Below are 27,912 nucleotides of genomic sequence, written 5' to 3'. Positions count from 1 at the left end.
ATAACAGTCTATATATAAATAATAAAATCTTCTCAAAAAGATGGCAAGAGAAACGTTGGGGCGAGTGGGCTGACAAGCCCTGGTACAGACTGTGATTAGTTACAAGTTACAAGGTACTGTATCGTGATGTCTGACAACAAGCAGGTGTTCAGGTCAACCTGTTCCCTAACTACATCTTTCAGTCAACAATTCCTTCTTCCACATACTAACACTTGGCCTACTGCTTCTCGGATGCAGAAATGATCAGCTGACTCCCACCACTTATACTCTTTTGGAGACATATAACCATGGAAACAAACAAATAAAGTCTTTGAATGGCATTCAGAAGTGATACACATTTAAGGAAGAGAATTTCTTTGATGTCACTTTCTACCTTTTCTTATTTTATTACTTCTGTTGCTCTTACAGGAACATATAAATGTTCTCTGCTTCAAAGCATTTATTCCCCTGATGAAGGAGTAAGCATCTACACCGAAACGTTGTGTTCCTCATTATAAAGTAGTTGACATCCAGAAATTCTCTTCCTTAAAAAAATAAATGAATAGATTTGTCCGTACGTCAAGATGAGAGTATGGTAAGACAGAATTGCTTTCCCAGTGAAAGTCAGACAATATGGTTCCATGAACATGTTGCTTGAATGCTTTGGGTTTATCAAAAACTGATTGCATCATTTACAGTACTTGTCTTATAAGTTGACCAGCAATGAAATAATCATCTCTGCTTCTGACCACAAACTGCAACAAGTTATATCTACCACGAGAAAATAATCTCCTTCTCATCATCTGAGCCAAATTGAGAAGAAACAGTGTCACATTGATTGTAGCTGGATTCAGTTCATTCTCTTACAAAAAGTTTCCGTGTAAAATTATCCCATCCCCTGCTGGCGTCATCTGTTTCACGCGAGGTCATGACCCCAACCAGACCTCCACCCACACCATAACATTGTGTAACCGGGTCAGTTAGTCGCTGTCAACAGGTAGATGATAAGTGGCTTGTTTTAGTTCGAGCTATTAACTGCGCTCACTGACCATGAAATCTCACCAAAGATCGCTAATGAACCTTCGAGGGATTTGTAATACACTAGCTATTCTTGTCAGTCATACTTGACAGCACATGGTAGGCCTATTGCGCTCACGCATCCACACGGGATGTAAACAACGCGATCGTGCAGCCAATATTAGGCAGACGGTCCCTTGATTTAAACATATTTCACAGCAATATCATGTCCAAGGTTATTCGCCACCATGACACAGTGTCTCTGCGTCGCGAAGTAGGTGATCTAGATTGATAACGCCGGCAGAGTCGCGAACAGTATGAAGAAAACAGCTAGCAACAAGCGAACTCTCCGCAGTTCAAGTTGATAAGTCGAGTCAGGCAAAGTCCACCTACCTTCGCCAGTCGAACTTTCGCTCATGATGTCGAAGCCACGGTGGATCTGGACTTTGGTCAGTTGACACTGGGGAATCCCGGGTTTTCTACCGTCACGTTTCAAAGTACAATTGTGTAATGTAGCGAGCCTCCACCACCAGCCATGGTGGGAGTTCTATCTGCCATACTGGCGGTCACGTGACCAGTCATATGACTGCCACACGGAAGCTTCGATCAGCTGTTAGCTGGCTTGTGGGTTATTTGTGGTCGTGATTCAGAACTGCATGACAGACAAACGGTGCATGGCATGAACCAAAGACGTATATACGTCTTTGTATGAACGAATTAAGTGCGATATGTGGCCCAACATAATGTTGTTTAGATAGACACGCCAAATGGGCCAAACATTTCTTTGCTTGCAGTTACACTACCAGTCGGTTGGCCTCTTTCGATATAGGTCTAATGTTAATGCCACGCATGGATATATGTGTAACTGAGACATTCTTTGTGTAATCATAGTAATTATGGTTGTTAGATTGATAAAAACAGTAAAGTTTGAGTTGGCCAATAACAACGTGGTCTCAGAACGACTTGAATCGTGCCACTTAACTGTATGTACAAGGTAGGCAATTAATGTACTGGCTCAGACTGAGTCCCATACAGTGAGTGAGTGAGTGAGTGAGTGAGTTTCATGCCAATTGGAACAGTATTTTAGTTACATCACCGCATGTCAGGTTGATGCGCGATGAAAGCCCAAAGTGATGCAAGTCGGAATTAGATATCACTTTGGTGAATTCCACAAGAATAGATATGGTGCTGAAATTTTTTTTTTTAAAATAGGGCGAGTCTCAAACCCTAGTTAATCGAGTAAGAATAAGAAGTTATGGATGAACAACTTCTTTATTACAACTAAAGCGACGTTATCATCGTGCTTGCTTGATAACGGTGTTAGAACCTTCGCCGAAACGTCATTCTTAATTGTAATAAAGAAGTTGATCATCCATAAATTCTTATCCTTACTCAGTACTCCAACTTCTAAATGCCTAACAAAGAAACCCAGTTGACCGGTTTCTTATGAACGCGATGCTGCATAGCAAATCGCGGCGCGTCAGACGAATATGCATTGCATATATTTTCATTCATACACTGTTACATCGGTGAGCGAAATTACGTCGTAAACATCGAATATTTTAAGAATTACATTATATGATAAACCGATTATTACTCGAGCGAGTTCCGCATTGTAAATAGTATATATCTGTAATGCAATATATGCATTATGCGCGCCAAGGCTGGAATAATACAATCTTTATTCCGAATACCGTATTCGACGTAATAAGCGCCCAGGGCACTCTCAAAATTAGAAATAGGGGGCTCTTATTAGAATATTATTTTTGTGGAAAAAACAGAGTTGAAAGATAAATGTCGTGGTTTATACTGAGAGCCTGAAATGTTTATGTACGATAGATATATTTTCCCAGAATTTCATTGCCCATGATTAAGGGTGCATATAACTTACGAGTGTGTATTATACGCGAATAAATAAGTCTTGTGTACATTGATCAATCGGAAAGGGTGCTAATTGGGAATGTTCACTAGTCAATATGTTAGCAATTATCGCCGTGGGCGCTTATTAAAGCGGGGCGCTTATTACGTCGAATACGGTATGTGACATTTACTGTGCGGAAATATACTCGGGTAATAATCTGCATATGCCTTACATGATGACTGAAAACGCAAGCGCATTTATAAAACATGGTCTTACTCAACGACCCGTGAAGATCCGGGGTAGAATAGGCCTCCAACAACCCATGCTTGTCGTGAAGATCCGGGGTAGAATAGGTCTCCAACAACCCATGCTTGTCGTGAAGATCCGGGGTAGAATAGGTCTCCAACAACCCATGCTTGTCGTGAAGATCCGGGGTAGAATAGGTCTCCAACAACCCATGCTTGTCGTGAAGATCCGGGGTAGAATAGGTCTTCAGCAACCCATGCTTGTCGTGAAGATCCGGGGTAGAATAGGTCTTCAGCAACCCATGCTTGTCATAAAAGGTGATAATGCTTGTCGTGAGTGGCGACTAGCGGCATCGGGTGGTCAGGCTCGTTGACTTAGTTGATGCAAGTCATCGTATCCCAATTGCGTGGATCGATGTTCAGGATATCAATCACTGGATTGTCTGGTCCAGACTCGATTATTAACAGACCGCCGTCATATTGCTAGAATATTGCCGATTGCGGCGTTAAATAACAAACAATCAATCAATCTTATTCAACATAAACTGCCGGGTAAAAGAAAGTATACACACGTCTTTGATGGTGGCTACAAGAAATGGTTTTGCGATGGAGATGTATTTGATATATACGTGTATCATAGTTGTGTTTTAGACCTTTAGTTTACAGTATTTCGGCGACTGTTTTATCAACCTGGTAACTTTTTGAGAGCGCTTGTAATGTTTTGGTCAAATCCAATTTTCAAGTGTATACTTTCTTTTGCCCGGCAGTATACAAGTGATTAGGTCACGGATGCACGCTCTGTATAAACCTGCTTAGTGAGCACCCCTCTTTTTTCCAACATATTTCTGTTTGTTAATCCATTTCTTACTGCACATGTATTCCATTAGGAAGCGGAAAGATATCTATCACAAAAAATTATCAAATATAGAAGTTTTAAAAGTGACGAGAAACGACAAATGTATTTTGACAGGTTCAGTGCATTTTGCGGTGGTTTGAAATTGGCGCATTCATTTGATATACTAGTGGGTTTGGTTTAACACACTTTGACCAGTAGTTCAGTTACATCACGGCGTGTCAGATTCATCTGGGAGAAAACCCAGAACCAATGTAGTCCTTATGTTTCCACTTTGGCGAAGCGCACTAGAGCTGGTGTGGTGCTGACAAACCAAGGAACATATATATACAGGGTAAATCTATGATTCGATCCCACGACCATAGGATTCTGGCACGCCTAAGGGACGCAACTCTGCCTTGGGCGATAGCTATAGGGTCCTCCGTGCACCGTGCATCTATCCTACTTCATTTGGCATTTTTTCGACATTTCAACATTCTTTTTATTCCCAGCCATGGAGTTATAAATAATTTATTAAAGTAATAGAAGATGCACACGTAAAATCCAAACCGTTTACAACGCACTCATCAATACACACCATCAATGCGCAGTATGTGTTCGGACGAGTAGGTTCCCTTGCTATTGTCGTAAATTGAAGTTTTCATTTTAGACGTTGTTTAATTAACATATCCATTCTTGTTCATATGTTATTGACCTCAAAATCTAAAGAATTGGTTAAGTTTTGCATTAATAATTGTTCATGTTCGTAAAATTACAACAAAAATCCATTTTAATATGTCGTAAAATAGTCATATGTGATTTTTGGCAGCAGGTATTCCTTTACGGCAGGTACCAGAGCGCCAGATTTGAAAGGAAAATACGCGTCCTCATATCGATGTTTTATATGTGAAATAGTTTCTTTTAAGAAACGTCGTTATGTTTATGGAAACGATAAGCGAATTCCTGCATAAACTGTGTTGATATAATTTAGGTATTCTCATTATCTATCCAATAATATCGCTTTTAATCCGATGTCACCATAGGCAGTAAAATGAAATCTTGAAGGTGTGAGTCTGTGACCATCTGTTTATTTAACCTGTTGACTGTGTTTTTTTAGCTATTGATACTTTCATAGACATTTTTAAGTGACCAAGTTTTGGGTAAATTAACCTATGGATCAAGTCTCAGAAATTGGCGATGCATTACCCAGTGCACCTCTTTGTCCATCCAAGTTTCACGTGGAAGTCAATCAGAACCCATGTAGGTAAGTAATAATTGTTTCCTTTCTGGGGAGTAGTGCATTTTACTTGACACACTTTTTCGGATTTCAGTTAGCACCCTGGAACTCCTGTTGCCATCTTGAAACTAGCCGGGCTAAAGTGTTAATCTATCATAATAAGCCAACACTTTACCATGGGACCACAGGTTCTGTCACAAATAATGGGCCCAAGTAATCAGCGTGATCTGCACCCAATTGTTTGCTTTTAGTTGTAGTAGCCATTTTCTCAGTTTTCTCAAATTTACAGATTTTCATCAAATTACATTGGATTTGTTCGTTCTAAGAGAGAGCTAACCCTTACCCTCCCTCAGTGCCCGAAATAACTTCCTGCACATGGCTGGTAACTTTTCTTTTGGTCTGCATGAAATTTTCCTCCACCTGCCCAAATATCTGGCAGATAATTTAAGACTTCATATATATTCAGTTTTATTATAACACCTGGTAGATTCTCAAGTAATTGTTTGCAATATTTCAACATGATTTGTCTCTTAGCCTTTGCAAATTTTCAATGTTTATTATGCCTGAATGCGGGCAGGTAACTTTGAAGATGGGCAGACAACACATTTGGTCACCTGTCCTACTGTCTTGTTGGGTTTTAAAATTATTTCGAACTCTCCCAAATCTCTACCGCTAAACAAAGATCTGAGAACACCCCAGTACGGGTCACTAATTTCAAATTGGCGACTACACTTCAAAAAGTATTTTGACAATTTCTCCTTTCCTTCCTGTCAACCAACTGTACAAGTTATCACCATCGTCTGAACAGCACATGCCACATGATCACGCAGACCGCTTCAGATTTACATATTACATATTCTATTTTCTCTTGTGTCGCACTCAAGTTTTATTTTCATTACAATTAATAAGAAATGCTTTTATCAATTTGTTTTCTGCAGACTAACATACACAAATATTCCCTGAATTCGATTTACACATGCTTATCCTCAACACGATGTACTATGGCTTTCGCGATATATACAGGGTTATGGGTTTTTTAAAAAATAGCTGAAATTAGTTTTAGAATTGTAATTTTGGGGAAAAATGGCAGACAGATAGGAAGCGGTGACAGAACTGAATGTGCATCGTTGTGTTGTTGGATTTTTCTTAACACATGAATTAGTCACATGACACCGCCCGCGTGTCTCCTCTTTAGTTGTAATAAGAAATGCTTTTATCAATTTGTTTTCTGCAGACTAACGTACACAAATATTCCCTGAATTCGATTTACACATGCTTATCCTCAACACGATGTACTATGGCTTTCGCGATATATACAGGGTTATGGGTTTTTTAAAAAATAGCTGAAATTAGTTTTAGAATTGTAATTTTGGGGAAAAATGGCAGACAGATAGGAAGCGGTGACAGAACTGAATGTGCATCGTTGTGTTGTTGGATTTTTCTTAACACATGAATTAGTCACATGACACCGCCCGCGTGTCTCCTCTTTAGTTGTATTTGAGCAAGATGATGATATGGTTTGATTTTTCACATTTCTTCACAAGAATCAGTTTTGTTTGGTTAAATATTTCTCTCTTCCAATCCAATGAAACATAGCAGAAGTAAAACAAGACGAGATCACATGCGCTATAACAGGGAGTTGGCAATAATTGGTCGCTAGCTAGTATATATATCATGTTGTGACTCAAGTAGGGTGATTTGTATGGATGTGAGAGTTATTGTGACAGTCCCCGAATCCAAGCTGCATTTAGCGACTATGTTAACCATCGTAGCCTGAATAATGTTCAAGTGGATTGGGAAGGTGTTGGTTATGCTGGCGATACTGACAACAACCTCTGTTGTCACTGTTCAGCATGCTGTTCTCACATGGGTCACAGAAAACAAGTGCTTACTTTGTGATTGACGACACTTGCTATGGTTTTACAAGACACTATAATCACTGTACCTGGTATTTGGTTAAGACTTGCCACAACTGAGATGAGAGAGCTCTCTTCACCAGCTTCCTCTAAACAGAGTTGCCAGTGAGTGGACCAAGGCAAGACAATGGTGCTGGTACGATTCTCACAAATCAATGAACTTGCCTGAGGAAAGCCTGTTTAAACATGATTAATTTCTATCACTTTTCTGTGAACTTGTAGCACTGCCAGAGTGTCTCTGGTTCAGGAACATGTGCTGGCTGCACTGAGGAAACAGAAGGTTGCTTATGGAGACTTTACAGTGACCGAGTATGATGATGCTTTCCTGACGGAGCATGTCAAGTCCATATCTTTATGTGATACAGATCTGGCCAACACAGGTCGAAAAGTGAGTGTATCGATATAAATCTTAGAGATCGCTAATTGTAAACTAAATAACAATCAGTTATCGATAAATATCGGAGAAGTAACTTTGAGCAAATATGCAAAAAGCTCAGACAAAAAACAACATATTTCACGTCACTGGTGATTGGTGACACGCTCATGCATGGTTCGCTGTGTGGACATTTAATATATAACAACATCAGTTGCATGCTGTCTTCGGCAATGATAAAAATGGTCTGCTTCAGTAAATTAAGACTTTATTTCATCACAACAGTTTGTGTAAGATGTTTTCAATGACGCAATTTTCATATCGATAATCGTTAATATTTCTTTCCATCGACTATAATTCTCATTATCAATCTTTTAGACAGCCCTACTTGGAATAGGGATAGTCTGAATGTCCTGTTGGTGAGTGAATGGTTGGAAACAGCTATAATATAAATACATGTTGGGTCTTCTAAGTTTCATGACATCAGTCTACAGATTTATCCTATCCACTAGTCTGTCGTGTAAACAGCTCATAATCGTCCATAGAACACTAGAATTGACTGAAAATGACGTCGTGATGTAATTGTTGTGTTTCAGGCTATTGACCTGACCTCATGTATACTCCATATCCATGTCTTCCAACTTCATGATGACGGACCTGGCCAGGAGGAGATTGATGATGAAGATCTTGCTGCAGCCAGTCACTGGCTCCTTCCGTCCTCTGATTTCCATGGAATATGGGACAGTCTTGTATTTGATGAGGAGGTCAAGGCAAAGGTGACTGCATCCACACATTCTACATGGTGTACTGTCTTACACTTTTGAGAATTTGAACTGACTTTAGTAACTTTTAAGAAGTATCTTAAAACAAAGAGTAGTATTCTATAGAGTTTATTAGAAGAATGTATTTACTGTGTATGATATTTGCCAGGGACACTGATTTGATCGGTTCGAGTTAAAGGATTTGTCATTTTAGTGGTAAAACAGGCAGTGTTTGAAATAATTTAAAAACCAAACAGGCCAGTCGGGTTGGTGACCCAAAGTGTTGCCTGCCCATCTTCAAAATTACCTGCCCGCACTCAGGCATTATGAATATTAAAAAACTCTCAAAAACTAAGAGACAATTCAAGTCTTGATTCAGTTGAAATAATGCTAACAATGACTTGAGAATCTACATGGAGTTATAATAAAACTGAATACATAGGTAGTCTTAATGTTATGTGCCAGATAGCCAGGCATGTGGAGGAAAATTTCATGCAGCCCGACAGAAAAGTTACCTGTTACAGGCAAGCCGATATTTTCGGACACTGTATACAAGCCCTCTCGGCATGACAATCTGACGACACCGCTACACGAGGTCGTGCCATGTGAACGCTGGGAGAACTTTGATTGGCCAATCTCAATGAAGAATCTGTGATTTCTTGAACCAATCAGATGCTGGCTTCATTTCTTAACCAGTTCAATTTAGAATAACAAAAGACAACTGCCACAGTACACAAGTATTACCTCGATAATTTGCCTTTTGAGTTGAGATGCCATTGCACTCATAAACGACAGGATGTATATCCACAACGATATAGTCACACTGCTTTATTGAATGCATTTGGATTGTTTTCAATTTTGAGATATAGAAATCTGAAAGGTTGTCTGGATGCTTCGCTCACTTATTGGGGATAGACATAGCCACTAGTCTGTTAGACCAAGGCTAGTATCAATCTAGAGGGACTGGTGGTTTTCTAAAAATATTATAGATTTTACCGAAACCACAAGTCCGAAATGAGTGTGGACTGTCAGTAGTTGGATATAAACCAGTGGTGTTTAGATTAGAAAGTAGGGCTGGGACGGGTAACTCAGGACCTGGGTACCCGCAGTACTATATGGTAGTGAGAGATCTGACTTTAATAAGACTGGTTACCTTCATATGGACCATCCCTGTTTTTATGCCAACTCAAGCTTTATGATCCTTACAAACATCAAGAGTCTTTTGTATGTTTAAAGTAAATAATGTTAATGATTAAATTGAAATGATAATACCAATACATTAGCCAATGTATGTTTTTTTTCCAGTTGTTAAACTACGCCACAACCACCTTGCTGTTCTCCGACCGTGCTGTAGACAGTAATATCATCACCTGGAATAGAGTTGTCTTGCTACATGGTTAGACCATATCTTATACACTCTTGTACTGCCACCCTCTGTAGAGCATGTGTTATACACCCTTGTATTGCCACCCTGTGTAGACCATATCTTAATATTGACAGTAGTGGGTGACCTCATCTAGGTGAACACGACCAAGCTGACTGTTGTTCATTTCCAGATGAACGTCAGTATATCTCGTGATTACGTTGTCAATCACCCAGAGACTTACGGAACTACTTTAGAGGAATTCCTCAATGTCTAAAAATAACATTATAAATAATTAGGGAAAACTGAGAGCGACATCAATTTAGGCTATGAATGATACAGGCTTTGAAGTCAGACAGATCATGTATATGTCGGGTCACCGAAATGAAGCGTCCATTCGAAGCTATAACAGAGAATGCTTGACTAACCAAAAGAAATCACTGAGCTCCACACTATCGTGCCTCAGTAAATTCAACCCCTTCGCCTCAAGCGGTAATCCCCGTCATCAGCAGCCGTAGTATGACTCAAACACACACCAAAAGTTCACAGAACGTTGATATGTCTCCATTGTCAGCATGAGTCGGGTCTGGATTTTTTTTCCAATTCCACCACTAACTTTAAAGGGTGCAACTTGAATTTCAAGCGAATGACATTGCGGTAGCCGACCATTTTCTGTCATTTGTAAAACCAAGGCAAGTCACTCTAAATGGAATGTTTGGAACGGACGACGTCACGATTCTCCGTCTTGATATAGTTCGCTATAAATGATTAAAGTTTCATGATTAATCAATATAAGTTGTATTTGTTGACGTTCATCAGCTGATGAAGACAGTGCCTCACGGGAGCAAATTTACCATGAAGCACTTCGGTTGTTATACACTCTCCTTGTATTGCAACCCAGTCTAGAACATATACATTGTCATATTATGTTAATTCGCTTGGTTATATATCTTTTCTGTTAACATTTTCAACAGAACAACTCAACTAAATTATCTTGTTACTTACATACATTCTTTGTGCTAATGAATGCATGGTAACCCAGTCGACTAAGCAGCTGCATTTCGCCGTGCAGATTTGCATCCCTTGGGTAAGTTGGAAACCTATGATCGTGGGTTTGATTCCCAGTTTGCCCCGATCATTATGTTTCTAGGTTTGTTAGCATTATACCTTTGCTTGTGTGTTTCACCAAAGTGGTAAACATCTGAGACCTGCATTACTTCGGGTTTTCCTCCCACAAAACTGACACGCCGTTATATAACTAAGTGGAATGTTATCAAAGCAGTGTTAAACCCAACTCCATCACTCCCTCTTTGTGGTACAGTAAGCATCAGTAAATCAGCAGGTGTCACCCACACTGCTCTGAATTAGCTACAGTCTTGGACATTTTCTTCTCCCTAGGCCCCCCCGGCACAGGGAAGACGTCGCTGTGTAAGGCCCTGGCACAGAAACTGTCCATACGACTGTCCGACAGATACACATATGGTCAGCTGATCGAGGTCAACAGTCACAGCTTGTTCTCCAAATGGTTCTCAGAGGTCAGGACAAATACTGAACATTCCATATGTTAACTCGTACCTCACATAGGTGTTGAATTCATAAAAATGTGTTCTTTTGCATGAGAGAAAGGTAAAATAAGTTCTTTTGCCTGAGAGAAATTTTAGGGATAATTGTGCGAAACTCTATGCTACTTTAGTGTAGGTACAACATTTTTGCACCTGGTTGTATTTTGAGGTCATCAGTGTAAAATCTGGGTTTGTGCTGATCTCTACATGTAGTGTTGAAATCACATGATCATGGACAAGTGAGATTGCAATGTTTTAGTTTTTTCTCAGTCTAGATTTACGCATTTCTTGCCAGTGGTGTTATATGATAGTTACAATTCACATTTTGATGATGCATTAGGTTTGTATTCCATGTCCCAAAGTTCTGCCTCTGGTTGTCAACAACTCAAGCTTTAGCAAGTTAATATATAAGTATTAGCAAGTTTAAAGTGCAACTTAAGCTTAAGGACATGTAGATTGCATCTGAAGGTTTAGCAGGTGTGAAGTCCTACTGAAGCTAACGTAGCAAGTTTGAAATGCAACTGAAGCTTAAGCAAGTTTGAAGTGCACCCTTAGCTTTAGCATGTCTGGTAACTGCCCCAGTGTTTGTTCACGTCACATCACTGAATGTTGCAGAGTGGGAAGTTGGTGATGAAGATGTTCCAGAAGATCCAGGAACTCATCAATGATCCCGAGTCTCTGGTCTTTGTTCTCATAGATGAGGTAAGACTTCAGTTATACTCGTCAATGATCCCGACTCTCTGGTCTTTGTTCTCATAGATGAGGTAAGACTTCAGTTATACTCCTGTAATACTTTATTTACTCAAGTACAGTACATACAGTCGAACCTTGTGGTATCAAGCTTGGATGTGTCATATTACCAGTTCCCCAAACTCAGCTTCCCGTCGCTCCAAAATGTGTCTTCTGTTTTCATCATTTTTACTTGGATTTGTCAAATTCTCCTTTCTCTTGAACTCATTTGGGAGTGCCAACTATCCAGATTATGCATAAAATCTCCTGATGACTCGAACAGTCCAAAACAAAATAAAATACATTCACACTTGCCAAACTTTGAAATTTGAAATTACTTCACACACAATTGACTGACCTCATAGCAATTGCTGCCGCCATTATGCTTTTCGCTTTTGGTGTAATAATTAAGCTTTTGAACTTAAATTACGCTATTACGCTTGTACTTCCCAAATTATGATTTTTGACATATTTTTACAAATTATTTACATGCATTAGCCATCATGAAGATCTAATTGTTGATGCACGGGTCACGTGAGGCATTCTACAGGGAACTAATTGCATGTACACCGATATTTCTTCGCAACTTGAAACACCACATTGTCTCTCTGCACTGCAGTTAATATCGTTACATGATGAATTATGAATGTGTGGAGCTTTGACTCTGTGTTACGGCAAGAGTGCAGTATTTTGAACATTGAAACGTATGAAACTAAAGAAAACTAAAGAAAACTAGATTACATGTAATAATCTCTCACAACATGATGTTTGGTTTTCGAAAATTCCCTTTCTTGGTTGTCTCAAACCCCGCATTACTCAAACTTTTCCCCAGGTCTCCACGAGTTTGATACAATGAGTGAGTATGGTTTAACGCTGCTTTTAGCAATATTCCAGTAATATCACAGCGAGAGACACCAGAAATGGGCTGCACACATTGTACCCATGTCGGGAATCGAACCAGGGTCTTTGGCGTGACACGCGAACTCTTTAACCACTAGGCTACCCGACCGCCCCTTGACACAACAAGGTTTAGCTGTACATATATGTCAGTTCTTGTAGCTGATCATCCTTTGTGTAAAGCATTGGTGCTGTATGAGCCTGTGTCTGTGTTCTCTGTTTTACGTTATTGAATCCAGTCTAAGATGTGTGCTTGCCAATGTTGTGCAGGTAGAGAGCCTGACGTCAGCCAGGAAGAGCGCCCTGTCAGGCAGTGAACCATCAGATGCTATACGAGTGGTCAACGCACTCCTTACACAGATCGACCAGATCAAAAGGTATACATTTCCCTATAGTTATTCTATCTCACAAAGTTTCTAGCTTCTAAAAAACAATTCACCCAAACACATCTCAGCATCATCATGGTCACGACCCAAACAAATGGCCACACAGTGGAGATGTGCATTGAGTGTTCAGAGACCGCTTTTTTGTTTTTGTTGCTAGATTTACCGCCAAGTTCATACTTATGTTATTGTTTGTGAAAAAATGAAAGTGGATAAGAAACATCGCCCAGGCTTATTGAACTGTAGAACTACCTTCTCTACTTCGGACCCTCCTGATACTCGTCTCTACTGTGTCAGTTCAAGTTCAACAGTCCGTTCCTGATATGACCGGGTCCGTGCCTCTGTTGGAACAACCAGCTACATCGGATGTTCGCAAGGTTCTTTCCTCCGTTGATTTCTCCAAGTCGGCTTTGACTGTGTCCCCGGTCGACCCTCTTACCACCCCTCGTTCATCTGTCACTTGTTATGTGATATTTCAGCTAGTGATGCTCGCTTCTCTTCATCCAAAGATACTGGCACTCCTCCATCAAAGTGACGAGTACGACTTTCCCTGGGATTGGTCGAACAGGTCCACCCTCTACTAAGGATTGATGGAGCGCTTCTTCCAAGGGCCACCGTTCCAATAATAGTTGCTTGCAGAAGTGGCGCTCTAAGGATCACTCACCTATTGTTCAACAGTCGGAGGATCGTCGTTCCAGTTCACCTGGTTGTACTTGGGATTGACACTCTTGCTATCCACGGTTGGAGGATTGAACATCTCAGGATCAACGATTGGAGTAACGACCCTCTCTGCATCGATGCTTTCACACAAACACTACAGATTCATCTTGTACCACTCCCGCTGAACGTGATTTAGAGGATAGCTACTATACAGACTCTATTGAGCGCTTTCTGACCTGGTGTCACTCCCTGTCCTCAGGTTATTCAGATCAATGTAGAATCGTCATCAACAGGACTTTCATGTTATGTATGGACCCGTCTCGTCACTAGCCTGGGTACCTGTATGCTTCGTCATTTTTGTACTTCCTCTCCCGTGTTCATTACTACCGCTCTCCTCTTCTGGAGGTACCTTGGATCACCATCGCTGTTCCTCTCTACTCCACGATTGTGTGGATCGCCGCTCACCTAATCATTCTGGGTCATCTGCACTGCGTCCTTCTACGACGATCCCATCACCAACTCAACTGCTACTTACCTCCTGGGACCATCGCAACCTGGATAATATTCCTGCGCCGAACCTAGAATTGTTCCTGCAGTCTGTGACTTCTGCCTTCCAGGATCGCTCCAGACTGCCGGTGGTACCTCTTCTTGACAGCTCGACTTCCTTGAACCAAATGCTCCCTCCCAGGCCTGTCATGACTGATTGCGGGATCGGCTGCAGACTCCACGTGTTCGTGTGGAAGAATCCTGCACACATGGACTGTCTCAGCTTTGCTACAGCTCCTGACCTGGATGGGGATGTTGACCCTTTGTCCCAAGTGATAAGGGCTTGGACGAGTCCAAATTTACTACCGAGGTACCCACCCCTCTATTACACCACCCATCCCGGGAACCCGGCTGTCTCAAGAGATAGTTACAAAATGTCAGATTAGGAATAGTTTGACCCTAGCCCTGGCAAAATGTATTTAGATACATGTATAATATGATATGGTCATACATACACTGAAGTTGACTGAAATTTATTCTTTATTTAAACATATAAAAGTGAATGTGAACTTTAGTGACGTGTAGTGTAACCATGGAGCTCTAGGTAATTTTTGCCATTAAACAATATATCACGTGACTAACCACGGGTCCTGGTTGCCCTGTGGGTTCCCAGATGCTTCTCAGTACACACCCGATTGAGTTACCAGTCCCAGCCTTACAATGACTTCTGTGGAGGACTTCGATCTGGCTCATCTGGATACCATCTTGGTCAAGTCAGTCTCTCCAGATTCAAGACATTACACGTGACACCCATCCCCAGGTGTCTGTCGATCTACTTCCACTACACCTAAGACATCTGGAGGAACAGCAGGAGAGAGAGTGACAGCGTTCTCCGTGAAGTCATGGGTGGGAGGATACCAGTTCTCCTCCAGACACACCGTGTCGTTCTCCGCCTCCAAGGATGTTAGCGAATCTGCGAAATGTGTCAGCAGCAAATTGGTCCATCCTGTTGTCCTGCTCGTCCCACGTATATTTGTATCCTTATCCTATCTCACAAGCTATATGCCCTCCCAACATCCCTGCATCACAGCTCCTCTAGCCTGTTAGCTCTGCAAAAGAAAATAACATGGCAAGGGTAGTCATGTGATCAAGTCATGTTGGTCGCCCTGCACAGGATGGCCCATTTGTTTGGAAGGTCATGCTGGGATGTGTTTGGGTGAATTGTTTTTTAAGAGGCTGGAAATTTTGTTCATGCTTGTTTCCACATAGGATCGAAAGAAGAAGGAATAATTGCTTAGTGTACGATAGGATAAGTATATAAATATACAAATTATTGTAAACTTTACACAGGTGGCCCTTTGATTGTGGGTTCAGCTCCCAGTTTGCCCTGATTGTTAAGTTTATGTTTGACCATCCCCGTGCTTGTGGCTTTCACCAATGTGGTAATGTCTAAGACCTGCATCACCTCGGGCTTTCCTATGACCATAATTTATAAGTTGACATGCTGTGATATGACTGGAATACTGTTAACTCCCCCAATCACACATATTATTGTTTACATAGATAACAAGAGGCTGTTCCACATCTTGAAATGAGGACTAAAAATATCTTTGTTAAATGCTATCCAGGAATGATTTACATTAGATAAAGTGTTCTGGTTGTCCATCTTTAAACATGTTAAAATGAACTGAAATACTGGTGATAGAAACTTTAATCGAAGTAACAGTTCATTCCTGTTCTTGTGATTGAGATTTGTTCTTTTATTGAAGGTGAACATATAAATCTATTAAAAAGATGTTTTCTTGTGGCCTCATGATCATAGGGGCTTGTTTAAGGAACAGTTTTACCCTTTAACGAATCTCCCAATCTCATTAAAATCAGATCTAAGTTCTCGCTGCCGCTAAACAAAGATCTTAGGACATACCATTAGGGGTCAGAACAAACTTTCGCGAACTTTGACCGACCACTGAAATGACTCACAAGAAGTCAACATCAGCCAGCTAGAAAGCAGCTTTAAGCAGCATCTGGTAAGCGACACTTTGATTGGTCAGATGAAAGGTTGTTCTGACGTGACCCTTAGTGGGATGTCCTCACATCTTTGTTTAGGGAAAGCGAGAACTAAGATCTGATTTTAATGAGATTGCGAATCTCCCTAAGCAAGTGTGACATGATATGCGCTCCTGTTTCAGACACCCAAATGTACTGATCCTGACAACATCTAACGTGACCGGTGCTATAGACTTGGCGTTTGTAGACCGGGCAGACATCAAGCAGTACATCGGACCTCCCTCTCCATGTGCAATATTCAAGATCTACCTCTCCTGTCTCAACGAACTGATGAGGGTGAGATAACAGTCTGTGAAACCACCCCGATACAGCTGCTGCACTGCAGCCTCAACCATACAACAGCAGCCCCTACAACTGAGATGATATTAAACTCAACCCTATAGCTGAAACAATGCACCTTGATGTTAGGGTTATATCATTATCATTATTTGGCTTTCAGTTCTCAAATTGTATTATTCATCTGCACATCTCATGGTTCACTTCCAATGATCAATATTTAAGCTTTATCAAACATGTCCATTTGGTGGTTAGGCTTGGTAATTTGGATTAATGCTCTCAATATCAATCACTGGTCTGTCTAGTCCAGACTTGAAATCTTTCTGACTGCCATCATATCATCAGAATATTGCTGAGTGCAGTTTTAAACAACAAACAAACACAACACTTTCTCCTAGCATTGGGAAGTGTAACGTTTGCCACCTCCATGTCACTGAAATGCTGCATTGGTATTATGGTATTGGAAACAAACATGGCATAGGAGCCAGGACAAGGTTCTTGTACCCAGATACATGGCATGAAGGTGTGAACAATGGTGATGGGGTGAGCTGAGCTGAAATACGACGACGCACGTGTGTGTGGTTAGCTGGCTGGCTGTCACTAGTCTGGACTGATGCCGATTTATAGTGCTAGCACACTGAGATACCATGCCGCAGTTTAACATGAATACCCCACTCAGACACAGTATACTGACCCCGAGCCAACCAGTCCTTGTTTTAGCACTTTAATGCCGAGTAACAAGACAGGGTAACAACAAGTACCACCTTTTAACGTCTTTTGGTATGACGTGGCCGGGGATTGAACCCTGGACCTTCTGCTCCCCGGGCAGACGCTCTACCACTAGATCACGGAGGCTGTCGTATGAACAATGTATGGGAGGAATCAGTCTTACACTGTCATGTGCCAATGTGATGTGAGATTGTTATCTGCAGCCTCATGTTCTACTATTTTGTTTCAGTCAGGGATAATCAGCCCCGCCCAGCAGTTGTTGGACCTCAGAGACCTGGAGGTGATGAGGTTTATAGAGAACGATGCCACTAGACTCAGTCTACACCTCAGGAATGTCGCTATGTAAGATATGAACATGAAATTGTCTGCATTGTGTGGTAGGTTTTGATAATGAGATTGTATCATGTATATTTGTGATACCTTCCCCAAATCCTCTGGATTAACGAATCATGGAGATGTGTCATGTATGATATAAAGACATTTCTAAATGCAGTTGTCTAGAATGGAGCATATGCCACAAACATAGACTGTACTGACAGGGTTCACTGTACACCTATTGTACTTAATGATAACGGAATGTGTCCTAGCTTGTACAAGCTTGGAAGTAGGAGTTACTGTCTGAATGGATGGGTGTGATCCTGGATGGGTGTGACCCTGGATTGTTGTGATCGATGGGTGTGATCCTGGATGAGTGTGATCCTGGATGAGTGTGATCCTGGATGAGTGTGATCCTGAATGGATGTGACTCTGGATGGGTGTGATCCTGAATGGATGTGACTGGATGGATGTGACCCTGGATGGATGTGACTATGGGTGTATATCCTGGATGGGTGTATATCCTGGATGGGTGTAATCAATGGATGTGACCCTGGATGGGTGTATATCCTGGATGGGTGTATATCCTGGATGGATGTATATCCTGGATGGATGTGACCCTGGATGGGTGTATATCCTGGATGGGTGTATATCCTGGATGGGTGTATATCCTAGATGGGTGTGACCCTGGATGGGTGTGACCCTGGATGGATGTGACCCTGGATGGGTGTATATCCTGGATGGGTGTATACCCTGGATGGGTGTATATCCTGGATGGGTGTGATCCTGGATGGGTGTGATCCTGGATGGGTGTATATCCTGGATGGGTGTATATCCTGAATGTGATCCTGGATGGGTGTGACGGTGTGATGATGGGTAAGATCCTGGATTGGTGTGATCCTGAATGGATGTGACCCTGGATGGATGTGATGGTGTGATCCTGGATGGGTGTGACCCTGGATGGGTGAGATCCTGGATGGGTGTGATCCTGAATGGATGTGACCCTGAATGGATGTGACCCTGGATGGGTGTAATCCTAGATGGGTGTGATCCTGAATGGATGTGACCCTGGATGGGTGTGATCCTGGATGGATGTGACCCTAGATGGGTGTGATGATGGGTGTATATTCTGGATGTGATCCTGGATGGATGTGACCCTGGATGGGTGTGACCCCTGAATGGGTGTGTGATGATAAATGTGACCCCTAGTGTAGTCATCACACATCATGATTTTGCCACCATGTTTTTGTGGACCCTGGATGTGACTCGAAGGGTGTATATCCCGGATGGGTGTAATCCTGGATGGATGTGACCCTGGATGGATGTGATGATGTGATCCTGGATGGATGTGACTCGATGGGTGTATATCCTGGATGGATGTGACCCTGGATGGGTGTGATCCTGGATGGGTGAGATCCTGAATGGATGTGACTCTGGATGGGTGTAATCCTGGATGGGTGAGATCCTGGATGGGTGTGACCCTCGATTGGTGTAATCCTGGATGGGTGTGACCCTGGATGGATGTGATCCTAGATGGGTGTGATCCTGGATGGGTGTAATCCTAGATGGGTGTGATCCTGAATGGATGTGACCCTGGATGGGTGTGATGATGGATGTGATGATGGATGTGACCCTAGATGGGTGTGATGATGGGTGTATATTCTGGATGTGATCCTGGATGGATGTGACCCTGGTTGGGTGTGACCCCTGAATGGGTGTGTGATGATAAATGTGACCCCTAGTGTAGTCATCACACATCATGATTTTGCCACCATGTTTTTGTGGACCCTGGATGTGACTCGAAGGGTGTATATCCCGGATGGGTGTAATCCTGGATGGATGTGACCCTGGATGGATGTGACCCTGTATGGATGTGATGATGTGATCCTGGATGGATGTGACTCGATGGGTGTATATCCTGGATGGATGTGACCCTGGATGGGTGTGATCCTGGATGGGTGAGATCCTGAATGGATGTGACTCTGGATGGGTGTAATCCTGGATGGGTGAGATCCTGGATGGGTGTGACCCTCGATTGGTGTAATCCTGGATGGGTGTGACCCTGGATGGGTGAGATCCTGAATGGATGTGACTCTGGATTGGTGTAATCCTGGATGGGTGAGATCCTGGATGGGTGAGATGATGGGTGTGACCCTGGATGGGTGTGATCCTGGATGGATGTGACCCTGGATGGGTGAGATGGTGTGACCCTGGATGGGTGTGACCCTGGATGGGTGTGATCCCGGATGGATGTGACCCTGGATGGGTGTAATCCTGGATGGGTGTGATCCTGGATGGGTGTGATCCTGGATGGGTGTATATTCTGGATGTGATCCTGGATGGATGTGACCCTGGATGGGTGTGACCCCTGAATGGGTGTGTGATGATAAATGTGACCCCTAGTGTAGTCATCACACATCATGATTTTGCCACCATGTTTTTGTGGACAGTGACAGTTGGTGACTTTGTAGCAACTATGTACCAAGTTTGTGTATATCCTGGATGGGTGTGACGCTGAGTGTGATCCTGGATGGGTGTGACGATGGGTGTGACTCTGGATGGATGTAATCCTGGATGGGTGTGACGATGAGTGTGATCCTGGATGGGTGTGATCCTGGATGGGTGAGATGATGGGTGTGACCCTGGATGGGTGTGATCCTGGATGGATGTGACCCTGGATGGGTGAGATGGTGTGACCCTGGATGGGTGTGACCCTGGATGGGTGTGATCCCGGATGGATGTGACCCTGGATGGGTGTAATCCTGGATGGGTGTGATCCTGGATGGGTGTGATCCTGGATGGGTGTATATTCTGGATGTGATCCTGGATGGATGTGACCCTGGATGGGTGTGACCCCTGAATGGGTGTGTGATGATAAATGTGACCCCTAGTGTAGTCATCACACATCATGATTTTGCCACCATGTTTTTGTGGACAGTGACAGTTGGTGACTTTGTAGCAACTATGTACCAAGTTTGTGTATATCCTGGATGGGTGTGACGCTGAGTGTGATCCTGGATGGGTGTGACGATGGGTGTGACTCTGGATGGATGTAATCCTGGATGGGTGTGACGATGAGTGTGATCCTGGATGGGTGTGATCCTGGATGGGTGTGATCCTGGATGGGTGTGACGATGGGTGTGACTCTGGATGGATGTAATCCTGGATGGGTGTGTGATGATAAATGTGACCCCTAGTGTAGTCATCACACATCATGATTTTGCCACCATGTTTTTGTGGACAGTGACAGTTGGTGACTTTGTAGCAACTATGACCCAAGTTTGTGTCAAATGTGGGTGAAAGACTGCTGATGTTATGTACAAGTATAATTCTCTGATATGATCCTATTTGTCTTCCTTCCTTCACAGCAAGAGCCAAGGTTTGAGTGGAAGGACCCTGCGGAAACTCCCTTTCATTGCTCACGCCATGTTTGTGCAGGTAAAATCTCCAGGCTTCTTGATCAGGTTGAAATCTGTGGTACTACCAATTAAATCATTCAGTTTAGGATGCTTTTCATGGGCCATATAAACTACTTATTTCTGTCTATCAAATTATCTTTTGCCCTCATTAATGTTTGTTTGTTGTTTAACACCCCACTCAGCAATATTCCAGTTATCTGTTAATAATCGAGTTTGAACCAGACAATCCAGTAATTGACATCATGAGCATCAATCTCGCAATTGGGACATGATGACATGTATCAACAAAGTCAGCGAGCCTGACCACCCAATCCTGTTAGTTCCCTCTTACGACAATTAAAGCACACGTTGAAACATGATATGATCCTATCAATAGTCTTCATTCAAAGATAAGACTTATATTTTGGTTATTGATCCACAGATTTGTAGAATAGAATTTAATTTGTGAATTTTAGCATTTGATACTGTACAGAAGGATGCAGTGGGGGGGGGGGGGATAGAATGTCCCTCCCTGTGATATGTTTATTATGTTATGTTATGTTGTTCTTGCTGCTAGAACCCAGTACTATGTCGTATGTTATATTTTCTGTTCCGATTGTCTGTAGACTTCTACAGTGACGATGGACGACTTTGTGGAGTATCTCTCTAAAACAGTGGACCATCAGTTTAAGGAGAGGGAAGACTTGACCCGAGAGTGACCTATATGAATGTTACACTGGCTGACTTGGTGGAGTATCTCTCTAAAACAGTTGACCATCAGTTTAAGGAGAGGGAAGACTTGACCCGAGAGTGACCTATATGAATGTTACACTGGCTGACTTGGTGGAGTATCTCTCTAAAACAGTTGACCATCAGTTTAAGGAGAGGGAAGACTTGACCCGAGAGTGACCTATATGAATGTTACACTGGATGACTTGGTGGAGTATCTCTCTAAAACAGTTGACCATCAGTTTAAGGAGAGGGAAGACTTGACCCGAGAGTGACCTATATGAATGTTACACTGGATGACTTGGTGGAACACCTCCATAACAGTGGACCATCAAATAGGAGAGTGAGTACACGTCCAGAGAGTGACCTTCACAGATGTTAATCCCCTATACAGGACCTGTGTTGGATGTTTTCACCACAAGTTGACCTGACATGTCCATGATGTCAGATATGGGGATAGATGGACTAGTCTTGCACAAGTATACTTCTCACAGGATCTCAACAACCACGTGGCCTCTACATTAGACCTGCACTACCTGCTGTCAACCACAAGAACACACAACTTTCATTCCTGTCAACTACATTTCTTTTTGTATAATTTACACATAATGGACACTTGTGATAGATTACATTTCTTTAAATGTTTTCTGCTGTGATAAATTGTATAAATAAGTATGTATAAAACAATTGAAAAGCTTTCCATTACCTCGTATTACCATATATTTGATTGAGACTTTCAGACATTTATGTTTAGATGGCCATTGTTTTCATGTTGTTTTATGTGCCACGTTTCTGTAAAATACTCCCCTGAACCTGGAACCGCCAGAATGTATTTTTATTGCTGACTCAGCATTTATCTCCGTATAGGTACCCAGGGTTTTACCTTGACCCACAAAACTAGAGGTTAAAGCTACCCCCATTTAATAATTTCAGGGTCCTTACAGGCAATATGAGGGTCCTGTTATAGTAACATTCATCAGGATGTTTGCAAATATTTTATATGGCCAAGAAGTGAGGGAGTTAGACCTAAATGTTGTTTTCGTAAACATTCATCAAGTTGGAAATGTGACATATCAGACTGTTTTAAATGAAGTTGTTGCCGTAGTGACCATACTCTTCACTTGTATATATATGTATGATCCCTGTCAGATGGAGACATTATTTGTACAGATCTGTTCAATAAATGGAGATCAAACACTGTTGTGTGTTGACTGCTGTAAGTGTTGTGTGTAGACTGTTGGAACACTGTTGTGTGTAGACTGCGGGAACACTGTTGTGTAGACTGCTGTAACACTGCTGTGTGTAGACTGCTGTAACACTGTTGTGTAGACTGCTGTAACACTGTTGTGTGTAAACTGTTGGAACACTGTTGTGTGTAGACTGCTGGAACACTGTTGTGTGTAGACTGCAGGAACACTGTTGTGTGTAAACTGTTGGAACACTGTTGTGTGTGGACTGCTGTAACACTGTTGTGTGTGGACTGCTGTAACACTGTTGTGTGTAGGCTGCTGTAACACTGTTGTGTGTAGACTGCAGGAACACTGTTGTGTGTAAACTGTTGGAACACTGTTGTGTGTAGACTGCTGTAACACTGTTGTGTAGACTGCAGGAACACTGTTGTGTGTAGACTGCTGTAACACTGTTGTGTAGACTGCAGGAACACTGTTGTGTGTAAACTGTTGGAACACTGTTGTGTGTGGACTGCTGTAACACTGTTGTGTAGACTGCTGTAACACTGTTGTGTGTAGACTGCTGTAACACTGTTGTGTGTAGACTGCTGTAACACTGTTGTGTGTAGACTGCTGTAACACTGTTGTGTGTAGACTGCTGTAACACTGTTGTGTGTAGACTGCTGTAACACTGTTGTGTGTAGACTGCTGTAACACTGCTGTGTGTGGACTGCTGTAACACTGCTGTGTGTAGACTGCTGTAACACTGTTGTGTGTAGACTGCAGGAACACTGTTGTGTGTAAACTGTTGGAACACTGTTGTGTGTGGACTGCTGTAACACTGTTGTGTAGACTGCTGTAACACTGTTGTGTGTAGACTGCTGTAACACTGTTGTGTGTAGACTGCTGTAACACTGTTGTGTGTAAACTGTTGGAACACTGTTGTGTATAGACTGCTGTAACACTGTTGTGTGTAGACTGCTGTAACACTGGTGTGTGTAGACTGCTGGAACACTGGTGTGTGTAGACTGCTGTAACACTGTTGTGTGTAAACTGTTGGAACACTGTTGTGTATAGACTGCTGTAACACTGTTGTGTGTAGACTGCTGTAACACTGTTGTGTGTAGACTGCTGTAACACTGTTGTGTGTATACTGTTGGAACACTGTTGTGTGTGGACTGCTGTAACACTGTTGTGTGTAAACTGTTGGAACACTGTTGTGTGTAGACTGCTGGACTACTGTTGTGTGTAGACTGCTGTAACACTGTTGTGTGTAGACTGCTGTAACACTGTTGTGTGTAGACTGCTGTAACACTGTTGTGTGTAGACTGCTGTAACACTGTTGTGTGTATACTGTTGGAACACTGTTGTGTGTGGACTGCTGTAACACTGTTGTGTGTAAACTGTTGGAACACTGTTGTGTGTAGACTGCTGGAACACTGGTGTGTGTAGACTGCTGTAACACTGTTGTGTGTAAACTGTTGGAACACTGTTGTGTATAGACTGCTGTAACACTGTTGTGTGTAGACTGCTGTAACACTGTTGTGTGTAGACTGCTGTAACACTGTTGTGTGTATACTGTTGGAACACTGTTGTGTGTAGACTGCTGTAACACTGTTGTGTAGACTGCTGTAACACTGTTGTGTGTATACTGTTGGAACACTGTTGTGTAGACTGCTGTAACACTGTTGTGTGTAGACTGCTGTAACACTGTTGTGTAGACTGCTGTAACACTGTTGTGTATAGACTCCTGTAACACTGTTGTGTGTAGACTGCTGTAACACTGTTGTGTATAGACTCCTGTAACACTGTTGTGTATAGACTCCTGTAACACTGTTGTGTGTAGACTGCTGGAACACTGTTGTGTGTAAACTGCTGTAACACTGTTGTGTGTAGACTGCTGGAACACTGTTGTGTGTAGACTGCTGTAACACTGTTGTGTGTAGACTGCTGGACTACTGCTGTGTGTAGACAGTTGGAACACTGGTGTGTGTAGACTGCTGTAACACTGTTGTGTGTAGACTGCTGGAACACTGTTGTGTGTAGACTGCTGTAACACTGTTGTGTGTAGACTGCTGTAACACTGTTGTGTGTAGACTGCTGGAACACTGTTGTGTGTAGACTGCTGTAACACTGTTGTGTGTAGACTGCTGGACTACTGCTGTGTGTAGACAGTTGGAACACTGGTGTGTGTAGACTGCTGTAACACTGTTGTGTATAGACTGCTGTAACACTGTTGTGTGTAGACTGCTGGAACACTGTTGTGTAGACTTCTGGAACACTGCTGTGTGTAGACAGTTGGAACACTGGTGTGTGTAGACAGTTGGAACACTGTTGTGTAGACTGCTGGAACACTGTTGTGTATAGACTGCTGCAACACTGTTGTGTAGACTACTGGAACACTGGTGTGTGTAGACTGCTGGAACACTGCTGTGTGTAGACAGTTGGAACACTGGTGTGTGTAGACTGTTGGAACACTGTTGTGTAGACTGCTGGAACACTGTTGTGTAGACTGCTGCAACACTGTTGTGTAGACTGCTGTAACACTGTTGTGTGTAGACTGCTGTAACACTGTTGTGTGTAGACTGCTGGAACACTGTTGTGTGTAGACTGCTGTAACACTGTTGTGTGTAGACTGCTGGACTACTGCTGTGTGTAGACAGTTGGAACACTGGTGTGTGTAGACTGCTGTAACACTGTTGTGTATAGACTGCTGTAACACTGTTGTGTGTAGACTGCTGGAACACTGTTGTGTAGACTTCTGGAACACTGCTGTGTGTAGACAGTTGGAACACTGGTGTGTGTAGACAGTTGGAACACTGTTGTGTAGACTGCTGGAACACTGTTGTGTATAGACTGCTGCAACACTGTTGTGTAGACTACTGGAACACTGGTGTGTGTAGACTGCTGGAACACTGCTGTGTGTAGACAGTTGGAACACTGGTGTGTGTAGACTGTTGGAACACTGTTGTGTAGACTGCTGGAACACTGTTGTGTAGACTGCTGCAACACTGTTGTGTAGACTGCTGTAACACTGTTGTGTGTAGACTGCTGGAACACTGCTGTGTGTAGACTGCTGGAACACTGTTGTGTAGACAGTTGGAACACTGGTGTGTGTAGACTGCTGGAACACTGTTGTGTGTAGACTGCTGGAACACTGCTGTGTGTAGACTGTTGGAACACTGTTGTGTGTAGACTGCTGGAACACTGTTGTGTAGACTGCTGTAACACTGTTGTGTGTAGACTGTTGGAACACTGTTGTGTGTAGACTGTTGGAACACTGTTGTGTGTAGGCTGCTGGAACACTGTAGTGTGTAGGCTGCTGGAACACTGTAGTGTGTAGGCTGCTGGAACACTGTAGTGCGTAGGCTGCTGGAACACTGTAGTGTGTAGACTGCTGGAACACTGTTGTGTGTAGGCTGCTGGAACACTGTAGTGTGTAGGCTGCTGGAACACTGTTGTGTGTAGGCTGCTGGAACACTGTAGTGTGTAGGCTGCTGGAACACTGTAGTGTGTAGACTGCTGGAACACTGTTGTGTGTAGACTGCTGGAACACTGTTGTGTAGACTGCTGGAACACTGGTGTGTGTAGACTGTTGGAACACTGTTGTGTGTAGACTGCTGGAACACTGTTGTGTGTAGACTGCTGGAACACTGTTGTGTGTAGACTGCTGTAACACTGTTGTGTAGACTGCTGGAACACTGGTGTGTGTAGACTGTTGGAACACTGCTGTGTGTAGACTGCTGGAACACTGTTGTGTGTAGACTGCTGGAACACTGTTGTGTGTAGACTGCTGTAACACTGTTGTGTAGACTGCTGGAACACTGGTGTGTGTAGACTGCTGGAACACTGCTGTGTGTAGACTGCTGGAACACTGTTGTGTAGACAGTTGGAACACTGGTGTGTGTAGACTGCTGGAACACTGCTGTGTGTAGACTGCTGGAACACTGTTGTGTGTAGACTGCTGGAACACTGTTGTGTGTAGACTGCTGGAACACTGTTGTGTGTAGACTGCTGGAACACTGTTGTGTGTAGGCTGCTGGAACACTGTTGTGTGTAGACTGCTGGAACACTGTTGTGTGTAGACTGCTGGAACACTGCTGTGTGTAGACTGCAGGAACACTGTTGTGTGTAGACTGCTGGAACACTGTTGTGTGTAGACTGCTGTAACACTGTTGTGTATAGACTGCTGTAACACTGTTGTGTGTAGACTGCTGGAACACTGGTGTGTAGACTGCTGGAACACTGTTGTGTGTAGACTGCTGGAACACTGTTGTGTAGACTGTTGGAACACTGCTGTGTGTAGACTGCTGTAACACTGGTGTGTAGACTGCTGTAACACTGTTGTGTGTAGACTGCTGTAACACTGTTGTGTGTAGACTGCTGGAACACTGGTGTGTAGACTGCTGGAACACTGTTGTGTGTAGACTGCTGTAACACTGGTGTGTAGACTGCTGTAACACTGCTGTGTGTAGACTGCTGTAACACTGTTGTGTGTAGACTGCTGGAACACTGGTGTGTAGACTGCTGTAACACTGGTGTGTAGACTGCTGGAACACTGTAGTGTGTAGACTGTTGGAATACTCATCCCATACACATGAGCAACTGTTTAAACAGTGATATGATTGAAGAAGTCTGGTTTTACTCTGAAGTGTGTACATGAATGATACGGTTATCTGATTTGGAGCAGGCAAACCGCACATGGCAGCCATGGAGGCCACATATTCTTGCTGCCTCAATTATTCACACAGCATCAGTCATGCTTCAGATTTCTTTTGTAAGCCTTGATATCAGCTGTACCAACCAACCAACAACTGATAAGAGTGATACAGATATCACATACAGATACATTGATTCAAACATAAATGAAACAAAACAATATTGCTAGCTACCATGTGGTTTTTGTAATTTCATGGTATCCAAACAAA

General features: G+C 42.7%; 2 protein-coding genes across 2 annotated transcripts in view; one reads left to right on the top strand and one right to left on the bottom strand.

The window, feature by feature from the left end:
* Positions 1 to 1,556, bottom strand: part of LOC139453953 (hepatocyte nuclear factor 4-gamma-like) — an 85,333-nt gene extending 83,777 nt beyond the window's left edge. Inside the window, exon 1 of the mRNA XM_071235399.1 lies at positions 1,390 to 1,556. Within this exon, the coding sequence (XP_071091500.1) occupies positions 1,390 to 1,414 (25 nt within the window). The 5' untranslated portion in view covers positions 1,415 to 1,556. The remainder of the gene's footprint in view (positions 1 to 1,389) is intronic.
* A 3,235-nt stretch (positions 1,557 to 4,791) lies between these two features.
* Positions 4,792 to 21,910, top strand: LOC139444862 (pachytene checkpoint protein 2 homolog). The gene is made up of 11 exons (XM_071225856.1): positions 4,792 to 5,198; positions 7,310 to 7,475; positions 8,057 to 8,236; positions 9,527 to 9,617; positions 10,983 to 11,119; positions 11,762 to 11,848; positions 13,043 to 13,149; positions 16,491 to 16,644; positions 17,603 to 17,715; positions 21,057 to 21,126; positions 21,713 to 21,910. The coding sequence occupies exons 1-11, from the start codon at positions 5,107 to 5,109 to the stop codon at positions 21,803 to 21,805; spliced, it is 1,290 nt and encodes a 429-aa protein (XP_071081957.1). The 5' UTR covers positions 4,792 to 5,106; the 3' UTR covers positions 21,806 to 21,910.
* Positions 21,911 to 27,912: the final 6,002 nt, after the last annotated feature.

Source organism: Haliotis cracherodii, unplaced genomic scaffold, assembly GCF_022045235.1.
Source record: "Haliotis cracherodii isolate W230 unplaced genomic scaffold, xgHalCrac1.p SCAF_10, whole genome shotgun sequence".
NCBI lineage: Eukaryota > Metazoa > Mollusca > Gastropoda > Lepetellida > Haliotidae > Haliotis > Haliotis cracherodii.
Note: the sequence above shows the minus strand (reverse complement) of the source record. Positions and strands in the feature narration are given on the sequence as shown.

Bases quoted from the DNA above. Each gene is read 5' to 3' on its own strand.
- LOC139444862 (XM_071225856.1), top strand. From the start codon at position 5,107: ATGGATCAAGTCTCAGAAATTGGCGATGCATTACCCAGTGCACCTCTT. The intron at 9,618-10,982 runs GTTAGACCATAT...TCTTCTCCCTAG, and splicing joins TAGAGTTGTCTTGCTACATG to GCCCCCCCGGCACAGGGAAG. The intron at 21,127-21,712 runs GTAAAATCTCCA...GATTGTCTGTAG, and splicing joins CTCACGCCATGTTTGTGCAG to ACTTCTACAGTGACGATGGA.